Raw genomic sequence first — 16,372 nt, 5'->3', positions numbered from 1 at the left:
CGGGGGTGGAGTGACGCCCGCGGTTGGCTCAGGTAGGAGGGATGCTGATCCCGCTCGGCCGGGGTGGGCCTAACGCGTGGTCGTGGTCCACGAACCGGAGACCTGGCACCAAAGCGGAACTCTCTGAAACGGGAAAGTAGTTATTGTAGAGCAGCACGTAGGATGGCGAATAGTTACGGGGCACGTTCTGTTTGTCAGGTGTCAGGAATAAAAGATGAGTGAGGATTTTTCTTGCCTTCTGGTAGGGAATCTGGTAGGGACACATTGGTAAACATTTGCGCTATCGTGGGATAAATGCAATAGCTAGGAAGTCATGAAGAGCAAGCTCAATTGATGCAGGAGAGAAAATGAATAGACTGAAAATGTAAAGTAGATTTAAGAAGAGCAGGTAAATACATAAACACCTGATGGGATATTAAGCAGAAGCTTCGGATTTGCCTCCTACCAGTGGCTCATTCTTTGCTCCATTTATAGTGACCTTCCCTCCCTCTAAAAGCCGAGCCCCTTACCTGCTTGGGAGTTCTAGGTCTATTTCCCCAGCCTAAGTCACCCCCTTTGCCCCACAGTGGAATTAAACAGTACTCATTCTCCAGTACTCTTGTAGTGCAAGCCTCTTTTTTTCTCGTGAGTACTTGAGCCTACATTTACCTTTATCTTTTTGGCTTCCCATGTTTCTCATTTTGGGATGCTGATCTTGGCCAGCCATCTCACCTCTTACATCTTCAGTTTATGCATCTGAAAAGTAGGGGAAGTAGTACTCACTGTACAGAATTGTTGTAAGTATTAAATGAGGGTATGTGTTCACATGCTTTCTAAATGGTAAAAGCTACACAAATTAGAACTCATTCAATCAATTATAATAATGGTATATATGTTGCTCTGTTGTCTTTAGGTTGAGCATACACCCAGGCCACCAACCAGTAAATCTATTGGGTTTACCTCCAAAATATGTCTTGACTTTGTCTGCTTCTTTGCCGCCATCCTGATCGAAGTCCTGTCATTTGCTTGGACCACAGTAAGTGCTGCCGCCCTCCTTTATCTCTCTGTTCTTGCTACATTGCAGGCAAAATGACCTTTGTAGAACATGTAGTTCCCTACTAAAAGAAGAAATAAGAGTAAAGCCCTTAATTCTTTTTTATTATTTATATTTTTATTGATTTCAGAGAAGAAGGAAGAGGGAGAGAGAGATAGAAACATCAGTGATGAGAGAGAATCATCGATCGGCTGCCTCCTGCACACCCCCCACTGGGGATTGAGCCCGCAACCCAGGCATGTACCCTTGACCGGAATCGAATCCAGGACCCTTCAGTCCACAGGCCAACGCTCTGTTCACTGAGCCAAACCAGCTAGGGCAAGCCCTTAATTCTTACTGTGGCCCAGGACCTGAATAATTTGGTTTTTGCATGCCTCTGTTTCTACTTGTGTAGCTCTGACCATGACCTACTCTGCTGAAGCTACACTGCACTTTGGCTTCTTATCTGACATGCAGAGTAATTTTTATTCTCAAAGCTTTTGCCTGGAATGTTCTTTGAATGACTGGCTCATTCTCATCCTTCAGGTCTCAACCTTAGTGTCATCTCTTCAGAAAAGCCTTCTTGAAGTTGTTTGTCCCCCATTAACAGAAAACCCTACTTATTTCCTTTCTAGAACTTATCCCAACAGAGAGTTGGGATGGACTGGTCTGTGTCTCATTTGTGGTCGTTGTCTGTTTGTCTTACCAACAGACCCTATTTGTAATTTTAATTTATTTGCTTACAATTGTTTTGTTTTCTGTTTGCTGCACTGGACAAGCATCTTGTCTGTCTTGTTTTCTATTGTATTTCTAGTTTCTGTGGGTCTGGCATATATATGTGTTGAATGTTTATGTCCTTTAGTTTTGGAAGAGTGAGCCCAGGTGACTGACGTAATTATCATCCATCTTATATTATTATGTGACTAGAGGCCTGGTGCATGAAATTCATGCACAGGTAGGGTCCCTAGGCCTGGCCTGTGATCAGGGCTGATAGGGGCTGATCGGGGCCTTCCTTCCATGCTGCCCCTGGTGGTCAGCGCACATCACAGTGAGCAATCGACCTTCCAGTTGCACTCCTGAGGGGACACTTTGCATATTAGCCTTTTATATATATAGAGTGTTATCTCCCTAATGGGATCCTGAGGTACTTGTGGGTAAAAGCTAAACCCTATACATTTTATTTTATTTTATTTTTTAAATTTTTTTTTTATTAATTTCAGAGAGGATAGAAGAGGGAGAGAGAGATAGAAACATCCATGATGAGAGAGAATCATTGATTGGCTGCCTCCTGCACGCTCCCCACTGGGGATCGAGCCCGCAACCTGGGCATGTGCCCTTGACCGGAATCGAACCTGGGACCCTTTGGTCCGCAGGTTGACGCTCTACCCACTGAGCCAAACTGGCTAGGGCTAAACCCTATACATTTTATATTTATTCTCAGCTCATACTAGGTGGTTAGCAAATAACTGATTTGAATTGACATGATTTTCAAGACATATGTTCAGTCTCTTGAAAATGTCTCCTAAAACAGTGGTCGCCAACTTTCAGACCTCACGAACCACCAGTGCTCCATGGGCCACCAGCTGGCGACCGCTGTCCTAGAAGGTCATTGCCATGTTCTCCAGTAGAATATTCATTGATGTAGAGACAACTGAGATGGACTGGTCCATGTCTCATTTGTCCATGTCTTCCCAACAGACCCTCAGCATCCTGGATGAGAGTGTGAAGATGCTTAAAGAGCGTCCAGGGATGGCAGAAGTCCCTCAGCAGCAGATGGGTGTTCCTGTGGTAAAATTGGAGAAAGAGTTGCCATGGGGCAGGGGAAGGGAGGATCCTAGTCCTGAGACTTTTCGGCTGAGGTTTCGGCAGTTCCGCTACCAGGAGGCAACTGGTCCCCAGGAAGCCCTCAGGAAACTCCAGGAGCTCTGTCGCCAGTGGCTGAGGCCTGAGCTGCACACCAAGGAGCAGATCCTGGAGCTGCTGGTGCTGGAGCAGTTCCTGACCATCCTGCCCCGGGAGTTCTATGCCTGGATTCGGGAGCATGGCCCAGAGAGCGGCAAGGCCCTAGTGGCCATGGTGGAAGACTTCACAGAGAGAGCACTGGAGGCCAAGGCGGTGGGTGAGAAGGGTGTCTTGGGTCTGGTTTTGTTGGTGTGGAGAGAGGAGATTTAAAGAATTGGAAGGTTTGTGGAAGTGTGGGAGAGATGAGGTGCAGAATCTTTCTCTGTTCCTGTACTCCCACATGTACTTTTTTTGGTGGGGAGTGGGGTATGGGTGAAGGGTAGCAGTGGAGTTTACAGCAAGAAAAGCCATTCCCAGGGATTCTTTTTTGGTCATCAGGGCAGAAACCTGACCAGATGCTCCTGTGAGCCTCAGACTCAAAAAAGACAGTTGTGGTGGATTCCAAGGTCCCTCCTAGACCCATTCTTCTTTAGGCAGAGCTGATGTGGGAATGCAGGGAAGTCTACTTGGTGAATATTCTTACCGAGAAGAGTTGTCTGTAATGGTGCTGTTTCCACGTCTGGGACGTCGGCTCAAATGGCTCACATAGCGGTTCTGTGGTCGTGGTCTGGTGACACCAAGTAACTGCACCGCAGATGCTTCCTTGAGACTCTGGTCATGTCTCTGTCACTCTCTAATACAGCCACCTGATTTTTGGGAAAGAAGAGAGCGACTTTTTTTTCACTAGCTAATTTAAAACAAAATATTTTTATTGATCTCAGAGAGGAAGGGGGAGGAGAGAGAGATAGAAACATCAGTGATGAGAGAGAATCATTGACCAGCTGCCTCCCGCATGTCCCACACTGGGAATTGAGCCCACAACCCAGGCATGTGCCCCCACCGGGAATCGAACTGTGATCTGGTACATAGGTGGACTCTCAACCACTGAGCCACGCTGGCCGGGCTCACTAGCTAATTTGTTGCAGAGTTTAGCCTCTGTATTTCTTTACTTTCATCATCTGCAACTGGGGAATTTTTTTTCTAGTAGCGAGACAATATTTTGGCTCTCTGTGATGTTATTCATGGTAGGATTTGACCTATATTGAGGCAGACAGGACCCTTATAAAATGGCATGGATACATAAAAGTTGCTTAGAGCTTGAGAAAGGAGTTTAGCTTCCTTTTCACCTTCTCACTGATGTCCTGGCGAAGAGCTGAGCCACCTGTCCCTTTCCCCTGAAGCTGGAATGATTCTTTTATTGGCTCTTTTTTTAGGTTTTATTCAACTCCCTTCATAACAAGGCCTCATTCTAAATAGGTTTTGGGGCCTGTTCTTAGGTTCCATGCCACGTGCAGGGAGAGCAGGAGGAGACAGCACTTTGCAGAGGCCCTTGGGAAGCAGGTGTCCACCTGGGACCAGTGGAGGTCAAGCCTGAGTGGGGGATGCCCCATGGGGAAGGTGTTCAAGGCCTAGACCAAGGCACCGAGGAGCAGCTCAATCAGGACCCTGGTGCTGCCACACAGGCCTTCCAGGAGCCGGGTAAGACGCAAACAGTAAGGAAGTAAGGGCACAGGAAAGGGTGCTTTGTGCCCTCTCCCTCCCCTTTTCCTTTACAAACCCAGCAATTGATAAACTATGTGCAAGGTGTAATTCTGAGTTTTTCTGGCTACTTCCTTGACTTCAGTAGGAGAGAGATGAAGTAAAATACCGTCACTCTTTGATTTTATCAGGCAGTATCTGGGATCGTGCTCTCTTGTCATTTGTCTCCTTTTCCTTACATCCTTTCTAGAAACCGTCAGGAAATAAGCAGCTGACATGTAGAGATACTTGTAAGTTAGCAGACCAACCACATCCCTAAAAGTCATGTGTGACTTTATTGTATTACTGAATCTCAAAGGGAATTATTTCCAGCATAGGGAGCATCCATAGTCCTGAAGGGACAGGATGTATTGCGTTGGGACCATTTTCTCAGCTGAGAACAGGGTAGGGTACACCCAGACCCCTATCTGTCTGGAGTCTTTGGGTTCTGGGGTTCTGTGAATCAGCAGTGGACACCTTTGAATGAGCTAACTGTAAGATAGCACTAATCCTGCTCATGTTTTTTTCTATCTGCTCAGCTGTTCCAATTCTTCAGGCTGGTCCTGGCCTCCCCACAGTGAACACTAGAGACCAAGAGATGGCAGTTGGGTTCCTCACAGCTGGGTCCCAGGTGAGCTGTGCCTCTGCCCTTCTGGTGATCATGATGTAGCTTTGAACAAGGTTCACTTTCCCCAGGATTTCTCTGCACAACAGGCCTCTAACCACAAAGTGGAATTATTCTACCTTGTCCTGACTGGTGGGCTTTGTTCTCCACTTCACCAACCTCAGTTGTTAATTTGAACTGAGCCTATACCTTATGGTCCAGGCATAAGGCTCAATTCCCTTGTTTGTATTACTCTCTGAGTTGTTTTAATTGACCCATTATTACTCTTTTAATAGTGAGGAGGAAGGCATTGTTGATAGAAACCCATAGGCCTGATCTAGGCTGTGGTGGTTGGTCAGGAGATCAGTAACCCTTTGTGGACACTTTGCTGCTGTTCTTCCTCTGGACCTCCCCACCCCCCACGTCAGCAGGAGTATAGCTGACTGAGGGTTGGGGCCTCTCAGGAGTGCTGAGCAGAGTGGTCTGTCTGGCCCCTACTTAAGACCAAAACCAGTAATTTTTGTCTTGTTTGCACTTCTTAGCCTGCCGTGAGTTGGGGTAACTAGAGCAAAGATGGGGCACTCTTGCCACAGTGTAAGTATCTTCCATGAGATTACCAGGGAGGAGGGATTTCCAGTGTGGCACCTTTCTGAAAGGGACAGTGAGTCTTAAAGTGAAGAGTTCATTGTAGAAGGAAAAATGTCATTTGGAAAAAAAAAAAAAAAAAGCAAAAGAAAAAAAGAGAAGTAAGTCAGGTCTGATCTAGCTAAAGCAGAATTGGGTAAGATTTGATGCCTGTGTCATTTCCTATTCTGTTTTCTATGAACAAGGTTTGGAGAAAATACAGAATGACAGCAGTGTGTTTTAATTTGGTCAGACCCTCCTTGTCTACCATAATAGTTCTTTATGGTATCATGAATGGCAATGCATATATTTTAACAAGGCATTATTAAGACAGAGCTTGCCTAATGTTTACTATTTCTGAGGGAAAATTAGTTCGAGCTGAAGGGGTAAATAGCAGCTCTCAGGCTTGATCAAGTTTGATGATTGAGTGGAGGAGAGTGGAAAGTAGAAATTGGATACTGTGTTTAGTGGGTACAAACTGAGCATCTGCAGCAGAAACTCAGAAATAAAATGGCTCAAACAAGTCCATTATTCTGTCATTAAACTGTCTAGAGGCAGGTACTTCTGCTCCCAAAGCCAGCTAGGGACACTGGTTCCTTCCATCTTTTGCTCTGTTCTTTCCTAGAATTTTGGCCCCTGTGGTCTCTCTGTTTTTGGTTTGCTCCTACTTCGGGATCATTTCTTTACTCACAGTAGTCTCCTGTTGTTTCAGGGGTTGGGACCATTTAAAGATATGGCTCTGCCCTTCCCAGAGGAAGAGTGGAGGCATGTGACCCCAGCTCAGATAGACTGCTTTGGGGAATACGTGGAACCACAGGACTGTTCAGGTAAGACTGTTTCCATCCCACAGGTAAGAAACTGAGGCATTTTGGAAGCTACAACCTTGCCCCAGATTTCAGAATCTGGTGCTACTGACAAAGGAAGGGGGTTTCATGGAGATGAGTAAACAGGACCCGAGAAAGAACATGGACCAAGGCTATGAGAACTGGCTAGGCACATTCCTGTGTCAGGAGAGGAGCAGGCAAGGGCAAGAAAACACAAGGTAGTTATTCTGTTTGTGATGAGACAGGTTGGTCATTAGGATCCTCTGAGCATCTAATCTGTGTCCATCATTGAAGGGTACTGAGGGCTTGAGATCAAGAGAAAAGCAGCAAAAGGTGGGACCTCTGATCTCATTCATTCAGCACGTATTTATTGAGTGCCCCCTGTGTCGGTCCCATATTAGTAGCTTTGTGTTGGAGAGAACTAATATACCTGAAACCTTCAGAGCATGTAGAGTGTCTAGAGGAGGGCATGAGGAAGCACGGTAGGACTTTAGAGATAGGAGATGTTGGAGTGCACCTGTGTCACTGAGCAAGCAGAGCCTCCATGTGGCCTCTCATGTGGTGGCTAGGTTTTACCTGAGGTGAGAGCTGGGAGAACTTGGTCATCATGAACATGAAAAAAGCTCATAGGAGGCAGAGTAGCAGGAGGGAAGAGTTAGCAGGGTAAAGGCCCTGCTGGGAAAGCCAGCAGAGGGTACTATAGGGGCTTGGGGGCTTGCAAGTGAAGAATAGTGTGGAAAATCTCTGGGCTGAATGGGGAGCACAGTGGGGACAGGAAAAGAAATGTGGTTGGCCTTTCCTTTGTTTTTGTCTAATTCTCTTTTCCCCCCTTTAGAACACTGTTTCTTGGCATTATGAGATAATAAATTTGGCAAGCATGGTAGTGTTAGATATTCTTATTAGTTGTATAAGTATTATTAAGTAACTAGAGGCCCGGTGCATGAAAATTCATGCACTGGAGGGGGGTGTCCCTCAGCCCGGCCTGCCCCCTCTCACAGTCTGGAAACCCTTGGGTGGGAGGCGACCCGGCGATCAGGGAAAGGCGATGTCCCCATCACACCTCTGCTGCTGCCACTGCTGGCAGTGCAAGCCTCGGCTGGCCCTGGTCACCTGAGCCTTGGGTGGCCCTGGGCGGCTGGGCAGCTGACATCCGAGGCTTGCCGCGCCTCGGGCGGCCTTACCACGCACCTGCTGCCCCGGCGGGGCTGAGGGGACTGGGTGCTGCCATCTTGTGGCTGTGGGTGCTGCCATCTTTGCGATGGTGTGAGGGTCGATTAGCATATTCCCTCTTTATTAGATAGGATTCCTTTATGAGTCAGTAAGTATTCATTCATTTATTCACCCAAAAATCTTTATTTGCATTTACTATGTGGCCAACACTCAGTCACAATGAAGAGTTAAAAATAAAGGTGCTTCCCTCTATGATCTTAACAGTCCTATGAAGACCCCAAGTACCTGTAATAATACTCATTATGGAGTAGTGTAAGGGGCACTAGAGGAAGGGGCTCAAGAGAACTGGGTCCAGTACAAGGTTGTTACACCAGGAGAAAGAGATGTAAGATTGCTCAATGGTGGAGGATGTGGAAACCCTCAGAGATAACTGCCCAGTGCAGGGCCTTGTGCAGCATGTCTCAAATGGAGGTGCCATCATTCTAGTGTCTTACTTCCTGCCAGGAATGTACCTCTGCGAGTGATGTGACTGTGTGGGGGAAGGATTCTGCCCTCGTGTTCCCAGAGGGTTTTACTGGCCATTTCTGACTGTATGTTTGTCCTCTTATCCACTCATTGTTTCAGAACAACCCAAACACTTCCCTAAGCATTTATGTTGAGGCTGGGTGAGATGAAATTCTGTTTTCCAGGCATACCATCTGCTAGCCATCTCAACCTTCAGGTCTTCCTGAGATTCATTCCCAAGTAGTTACAGCTCTTGCAGTGATAGCTTTGTACGATTAGGCCTGAGAAAATAAACATAAGGCCCTGGCTGGGTAGCTGAGTTGGTTAGAGTGTCTTCCCCATACATTAAGCTTGCAGATTTGATTCCTGGTATCAGTGCATAAATAAGTGGAACAACAAATCTGATTTATCTCTGGGTCATGTATTGCATTTAGTTTTAATTTTACTATTTAGAACACCTCAAAATTGGAAACTATCCAAATGAGCATCAGTGAAACGAAGAAATAGGTTGGAATATATTCTTACACTGTAATACTATACACCAGTGAAAAAGAATGTAGTGTAACTACAGCTACAAACCATGATATGGGTAAATCTCACAAGCATGATACTGTTGAGCAGAAGCCAGAAACAATGTGTGAATCAATTATGTAGAGTTCAAGAACAGGCAGATACACTTTATGGTGATAAAAGTCTGGATAGCACATACCCTGAGGGCAGTATATAGTCACTGAAGGCGATGGGAAAGGAATTTCTGAGGGCTGGTAATGTTTGTTGAACTGGATGCTGTTTACGAGATTGTGTTCATTATGAAAATTCTTTGAGTGCTACATTTATGTTTTATACACTAACTTTCTTGATAAGTTTATGAAACAAAAGAATACATCAGAGGTGATAGCTGTGTTCTTCATATTTTTATCAAATCAGGAAGTATGTAATTTCTGTGTTGTTTTTGTAAAACGTATATTTTTATTGATTTCAGAGAGGAAGGGAGGGGTATAAGAGAGAAACATCAGTGATGAGAGAGAATCGTCTATTGGCTGCCTCCTGCATGTTTCTTAACTGGGGATCGAGCCTACAATCCGGGCATGTGCCCTGACTGGGAATCGATCTGTGATCTCCTGGTTTGTAGGTCGGCGTTCAACCACTGAGCCAGATTGGCTGGGCAATTTCTATGTGTTTTTTTTAAATCTTTTAATGACTTGCCTAAAAGGATTTTTTTTCCCGTTTAAGCACCACTTGCCATTTCTCTCTTGGCTTCTTTGCTTCCTATTAATTTTTCTCATCTTTTTTCTCTTCCCCTTCCTCTGTTCTTCTATAAACAGTTGTTCTGTTAATTTAGAGAGTGTAAGAGGGATCAGAGGAAGGACTTCTAGAAGGGGCAAGGCATTTCAGTAGCATTCATAGGCATTTCAGTCTTACTAAAGATGTTATGGTAGAGGTGGTCTGGTATAAGAATGTCAATGACAAACTTGGTTCATTTGTTCATCCAGCAGTCATTAAGCACCTTTCATTAAGCAGGTTTATAATCACTGAGGAAGGCAAAACGTTTGGATGAATATAAAGTAGCATTTACAGTGAGGTCATATATAAATAAGTGCAGAATAAGCAAAGTGCTAATTGAATACATATGTGCTGAAGAGACCCATGGTGAGAGAATAACCAGGGTGTGTGTTTTTTTAAAAAAATATATTTTATTGATTTTTCACAGAGAGGAAGGGAGAGAGATAGAGTTAGAAACATCGATGAGAAAGGAACATTGATCATCTGCCTCCTGCACACCTCCTATTGGGGATGTGCCCACAACCAAGGTACATGCCCTTGGCCAGAATCGAACCTGGGACCTTTCAGTCCGCAGGCTGATGCTCTATCCACTGAGCCAAACCGGTTAGGGCGGGGGTGTGTTTTTTAAAATATATTTTTATTGATTTTTTTACAGAGAGGAAGGTAGAGGGATAGAGAGTTAGAAACATCAATGAGAGAGAAACATCGGTCAGCTGCCTCCTGCACACCCCCTACTGGGGATGTGCCTGCAACCAAGGTACATGCCCTTGACCAGATCGAACCTGGGACCCTTCAGTCCGCAGCTGAAGCTGTATCTACTGAGCCAAACCGGTTAGGGCAGGGGTGTGTTTTTTTAGAGGAAATCGTTGAATTAGATTTTGAAGGAAATAAAAAAATCTGAATTAGAAAGTTAAGTGAGAAGACATTAAAATTTGGTAGACTGCTCTGTGAAAAGGCATGGAAGTTGTCTTAGTTCAGGCTGCTACACCAGAATACTAAAGACTGGATGAGATGAGTGGATAAAAAAGCTGTGGTACATTTATAACATGGAATAGTATGCAGCAGTGAAAAAGAAGACTCTCTTACCCTTTGAGACAGCATGGAGGGACCTGGAGAGTATCATGCTAAGTGAAATAAGTCAGTCAGAGAAAGACAAGTATCATATGATCTCACTTATACCTGTAACCTCAGTAACAAAATAAACTGATGAACGGAGTAGATCCAGAGACAAGGAAGCATGAAACAGAGGGGAGGGGAGGTGGGGGGAGGGGGGAGGTAATCAACCAAGGACCTTGTATGCATATATGCATGGCCCTAGACACAGACAATGAGGTGGTGAGGGCCTGGGTGGGTTGGAGTGGGTGGGCTGGAGGGGGTCAATGTGGGAAAAATGGGGACATATGAAATACTTTAAACAACAAAGAATTATTTTAAAAAAGCAACTAAATAAATCTTAAAAAAAAAAAAAGACTGGGTGATTTAAACAATGGACATTTATTTCTCACAGTTCTGGGGGCTGGGAAGTCCCAAGATCAAGGTGTCAGCAGACACCTTGCTGGCTTCCTGGCTTGCAGAGAGCACCCTTCTTGACTGTCCTCTTGGCAGAGAGAGGGAGAGGGGAGGGGAGAAGAGAGATCTGTATATCTTCCTCTTTTTTATAAGGATTAGTCTCATTATGAGGGATCTTGGCCACATGACCTCTGTGTTTGTTCAGAGAAGCTCTGGTTTCTCCCCACCTCTTAATAGCAACATATTGAGCTTAGGGCTTTAACCTGTGACTTTGGGGTGGGGGTGGGGGACACACAGACATTCAGTCCATGACAGGTGGAAAGAAGTAAAGGAAAGTCTGGCTTTAGGGTCAAAGAATATAAAACATATTGAGGTTGGTGGTCAAATGAAAAAAAAGAAGGAATTAAGTTCTAACATAAATTAATCTTTTTTAAAAATTACAGATGCCTCACATTCCCCCTGCCCCCCAGCCTTCACCACAGTTGTCTTTGCCCATGGCTGTGCACATAAGTTCTTTGGCTAATCTCTTCATCTTCTTTTATCGAGTCCCCACCATCCCCCTTCACTCTGACATTTGTCAGTCTGTTCCATGTATCCATGCCTCTGGTTCTGTTTTATTCGTCAGTTTATTTTGTTCATTAGATTCCACATACTAGTGAAGTTGTATGGTATTTGTCTCTCTCTGATTGGCTTATTTTGTTTAGCATAATAATCTTCAGGTCCATCCGTGAGGTCACAAAGGGTGAGAGTTCCTTTTTTACAGCCGAGTAGTAGTCCATTGTGTAAATGTATCACAGCTTTTTTGTCCACTCTTCTACTGATGGACATTTGTGTTGTTTCCAGATCTTCACTATTGTAAATAACATTTCTGTGAACATAGGGGTGCATATATCCTTTCTGATTGGTGTTTCGGGATTCTTAGGATATATATCCAGAAGTGGGATCGCTGGGTCAAAAGGCAGTTTCATCTTTAATTTTTTGAGGAAACTCCATACTGTTTTCCACAGTGGCTGTACCATACCATTCTGCATTAACATAAATTTACTTTCATTGCTGTTACAGAATCAGTATGTATCTCCTTTGTCCTATAGGCATTGGGAGCAAGGAAAAAGAGGCCAAAATCCAGCAGGCAGACCTCAAGGGGGCACTTGCTCAGGGGACCTCAGAGCGGTTTGGGGAAGCTGCTCTCCAGAGCCCTGAGCTTGGAAGAACCTGTGAGCAGGAGCCTGGTAATTCTGTGGGAAACATGCCAGGGCCTCCTCCTCCCCAGCATGGCATCCTACCTGTACCTGATGACCTCAAGACTCACAGCTCCTTCTGGAAGCCTTTTCAGTGCCCTGAGTGTGGAAAAGGCTTCAGTCGGAGCTCAAATCTCGTAAGACACCAGCGAACCCATGAAGAAGAAAAATCCTATGGCTGTGTTGAGTGTGGGAAAGGGTTTACTCTGAGAGAGTACCTCATGAAGCACCAGAGAACCCACCTGGGAAAGAGACCCTATGTGTGCAGTGAGTGCTGGAAAACCTTCAGTCAGAGGCACCACCTTGAGGTCCACCAGCGGAGTCACACGGGGGAGAAGCCCTACAAGTGTGGGGACTGCTGGAAAAGCTTCAGCCGGAGACAGCATCTTCAGGTGCACCGGAGAACGCACACTGGGGAGAAGCCCTACACCTGCGAGTGCGGCAAGAGCTTCAGCAGGAACGCTAACCTGGCCGTGCACCGGCGAGCCCACACCGGGGAGAAGCCGTATGGGTGCCAGGTGTGTGGTAAACGGTTCAGTAAAGGGGAGCGGCTGGTCAGACACCAGAGGATTCACACAGGGGAGAAGCCCTACCACTGTCTTGCCTGTGGGAGGAGCTTCAACCAGAGGTCCATTCTCAATCGGCACCAGAAAACTCAGCATCGCCAGGAGATTCCCGTGCAGTAAGGGTGCTCTGTGGAAATGCATCTTGTGGCTAATACAAAGTGCTGGACCAGGCGGGACCTTCTGGGACCACCAGATGGAGGGAGACTGTTCTGGAGGATGTTATTCACCTTCACTCACTGAAGGGTTTGGAGGGGGTGTTGAGGATTACGGGGTGCAGAAAGACACCTTGACCCATTTGTTCAAAAGGAAAAGGGCAAGGCCAGGCTCATTTTGAGTTTCCAGAGAGCACAGCCTCTCCTATCTCTTACCCAAGTAGTGCTAACAGTTTTTCTTACCGTCTTTTGGGGAAACAATATTCTGAGTTTTAGTTCATGTTGAGGTTGTTCTCCTTCAGTGGGATGTTCATATCCACCTCCTGAGCAAGTCTGGTAGTGAAGGCAAAATTTTGTCCATTGTTGGCAGCTTGAACTAATTTTTCTGTGGTCTGTATCCTGCCTGCCAGGATACGGACTCTTATCTACTTTCTTCCCCCCACTCTCTTTTCCATTTAACAAATATTTATTGAACACCTACTATATGTCTGGCACTGGGAAGATGGTGAATGAGACAGATGAAACCTTTTTCTCCCAGAGCTTTTGATTTAGCACTGGAAACACACACAAAACCATTATCGTGTTCTAAGTCACATTGTGGTGAGTGCTGTGTAAGAAGATATTCTTGTACTCACTCATTCTGCCCTTCCTGCTTGGGTGCTGGATCTTTCCCTCCCTAGTCAGGTTCACTCAGGCAGCCTCGTTTATTTTACTTTATTTGTAGCTCCCTTTGAAACATTCTACCCTCATCTGTAAACTTTCCCCATTCCATTCCTTGTATTATAACAACTGTCCACACATTTATTAGGAAATTAATATTTTGTTATTGATCACTGAATAAACATGAGAGTATTTTTAAAAGCATTCAGTTCTGTATAAAGATCTAATTAAGTCTGAAAGGTGAACTAGTATTAATACTCTATATTTGATGGCATTTTGCAGTACATAAAATGCTTTTCTCTGTGTTCTCACTTGATTAATTCCACACATATTTATTGAGGCCCAACAGTGTGCCAGAAGCACTTGTCGGTGCTTGACATATATCAGTGAATAAAATCGGAAAATCCCTGACTTCGTGGAGCTTACATTTTAGTGAATGTATTTGATCTTCAGAACCACCCAAGGTGGAATGCATGGATGCTCCCATGAACCCTCTGGACCTGGGATCTGAGCCTATGCCTTGGTCCTGTCAGCTTCTTGCCCTGAAATGCATTTGCCACCTATGTCTTGTTACTGAATAATCTCTGTCCTCAGTGCATCTAGATCCTTGTCATCTGAGGTGCTTGGGGTCTTGAATGCCAACTGGAAGTGATGAGATGGTAGCAATCTGTTTTGCATGAGTGCCAATTTAGGAAAAATAAATATGTAGGCATTTAAAAAATGCATTTCTTTAAAAATGAGAAGATGCAGTATTTGTAACTGTGTTTAAGCTTTTTAAATATTATTTTGCCATCACTAAAGGGTTTTCTTTCTGTTTGAAATTCTGGAGACCGCATAATTCACATGGATTGCACTGCAGTGTTGTAATTCTGTGCCTCTGAATGCTGTCTGCTGAGTAAATTAGTCTTTTGACTGTGTACTATAATTACAAGATGTAATTTGTCTCGTGATGCCTCTTAATATTCTTTCACTGGGATTTTCCCCCCCATTTTCATTGTAAATAAGATAAATGGTGATGACTTCAATACAAGGAATTGCAATACTCAGTCCATTTTTTAAAATAGATATTTTATTGATTTTTTACAGAGAGGAAGGGAGAGGGATAGAGAGTTAGAAACACCGATGAGAGAAACATCGATCAGCTGCCTCCTGCACACCCCCTACTGGGGCTGTGCCCGCAACCAAGGTACATGCCCTTGACCGGAATCGAACCTGGGACCCTTCAGTCTGCAGGCCGACGCTCTATCCACTGAGCCAAACTGGCTAGGGCACTCAGTCCATTTTGAAACACATTACTTTATTCATTTATTGGCAGATAGTCATGGTGTTTAATTTTGATTGAGCAAATGACCTTCTGGCCCCTCAGCTGTCCACTCCAGGCTACACTAACTAGGATGTATCTGAGACGTCTACAATCTGAGACTCCGGGCTGCTGCTACTTAGCAACATCGGGGTCCAGATGCAAAATCGGCTTGTTTTTTCCCTGTTTCCCAGACAAACCAGGCAAAGCTTACAGCTACTTGGCAGCCAAACCTGATGGAAGCCTCTGGCTTCTGGTCTATAGACATGCGGGCTGACCTAGCCTAGAGTTTGACTTTCTCTAGGAGGTCTGTATTCCAAAGCTGGGTGAATGCATGTGGCCACCATGGACTGGGAGTTGTTCATCAGTGGTCTTCCAGTTTACTTGAATTAAATTGTAGATTCTCTTTGATCATACACTTAGCCAGAGAAGTCTCTGGGTTTTTAGCCAGTTGGAATCTCTTGAGAGAAGCTTGGATAAAGTCAGGCCTTGCTGTCTTCCCATTTGGGCTCCCCTGTCTGTTTAGAGACCAAAGCTTATGGACGATGTCTCAAAAGAGAATTTTCCCCATGGAAATGTAGTAGCCTTATTTTTAAATGTCAAATATTTTATTTTCTGTATATTTCTATTTAGAGATTTGTTATAATAGAAAATTTCAGACGTGTATAAGTGAGTCCTCATGTATTCATCATTCTACTTTAATCAGTATAAACTCATAGCCAATCTTGCTTCATCTCTAATCTCTCCTCATCTTTCTCCCCCACTGAAGTACTTTGAAGCAAATCCCAAATGTTGTTTATAAATATTTTGGTGTGTACCTCTAAAGGGTAAGGACTAAAAGAATAATCACAATACTGTTATACCTAAAAAGTTAATAATTCCTTATTTCCAATTAATGTTTTTTAAAAAACCACATACTTTTTTTTAGGACCTTTGAGTTAAGATCCAAGATCCATAATTATAATTTGTTGTTTTGTCTTCTAAGTCTAATAATCAGTAGCTCCTATTTTTTTCTTCTTGAAATTCATTCACTGGGACAACTGGGTTCTTTATCCTGTAGTTTCTTACATTCTGAATTTTGTTGTTTGCATACCCATGGCATTATTTAATATTGTTCTCTGCTCTCTGATCAAACTAAAAACTTACAGATCTAGGGGTGTAACCAGACTCACATTTCTCATTTTACCAAGAATATATGGATGGTGGACTCAGAGGGTGTTGAGGACATTGATGAAGAGACCACTGAAATAATAGAGGAGAGTGTGGGAAAGAGCACAACCTCTGTGACTGAGAATCAGTCCCAGTCCTGAAACTAGGTTCAACAGAAGACTGGACTGGATTCTAGATAGTTCAGAATCTCTATTCAAGAAAAAAACACGTCCCTTTTGTTTTCTTTTGAATGTTTT

General features: G+C 44.4%; 1 protein-coding gene across 5 annotated transcripts in view; it reads left to right on the top strand.

Annotated features, from left to right (window-relative positions):
- ZSCAN25 (zinc finger and SCAN domain containing 25) overlaps positions 1 to 14,712 on the top strand; it is a 17,948-nt gene extending 3,236 nt beyond the window's left edge. For 2 of the 5 annotated variants that reach the window (XM_014547299.1, XM_005875812.2), the window contains exons 2-7: positions 893 to 1,015; positions 2,711 to 3,127; positions 4,291 to 4,492; positions 5,071 to 5,162; positions 6,472 to 6,586; positions 12,142 to 14,712. In XM_014547299.1, the coding sequence (XP_014402785.1) occupies positions 2,741 to 3,127; positions 4,291 to 4,492; positions 5,071 to 5,162; positions 6,472 to 6,586; positions 12,142 to 12,974 (1,629 nt within the window). In that variant the 5' untranslated portion in view covers positions 893 to 1,015; positions 2,711 to 2,740 and the 3' untranslated portion in view covers positions 12,975 to 14,712. Of the gene's footprint in view, positions 1 to 655; positions 777 to 892; positions 1,016 to 2,543; positions 2,618 to 2,710; positions 3,128 to 4,290; positions 4,493 to 5,070; positions 5,163 to 6,471; positions 6,587 to 12,141 lie in introns of those variants that run through there. The other 3 variants (XM_005875813.2, XM_014547300.1, XM_014547298.1) reach the window with 3 other exon arrangements.
- The last annotated feature ends 1,660 nt before the right edge of the window (positions 14,713 to 16,372 follow it).

The sequence above is a fragment of the Myotis brandtii genome, unplaced genomic scaffold (assembly GCF_000412655.1).
Source record: "Myotis brandtii unplaced genomic scaffold, ASM41265v1 scaffold470, whole genome shotgun sequence".
Classification (NCBI taxonomy): Eukaryota; Metazoa; Chordata; class Mammalia; order Chiroptera; family Vespertilionidae; genus Myotis; species Myotis brandtii.
The sequence above is the reverse complement of the archived record's forward strand: the minus strand, read 5'-3'. Positions and strand labels throughout refer to the sequence as shown.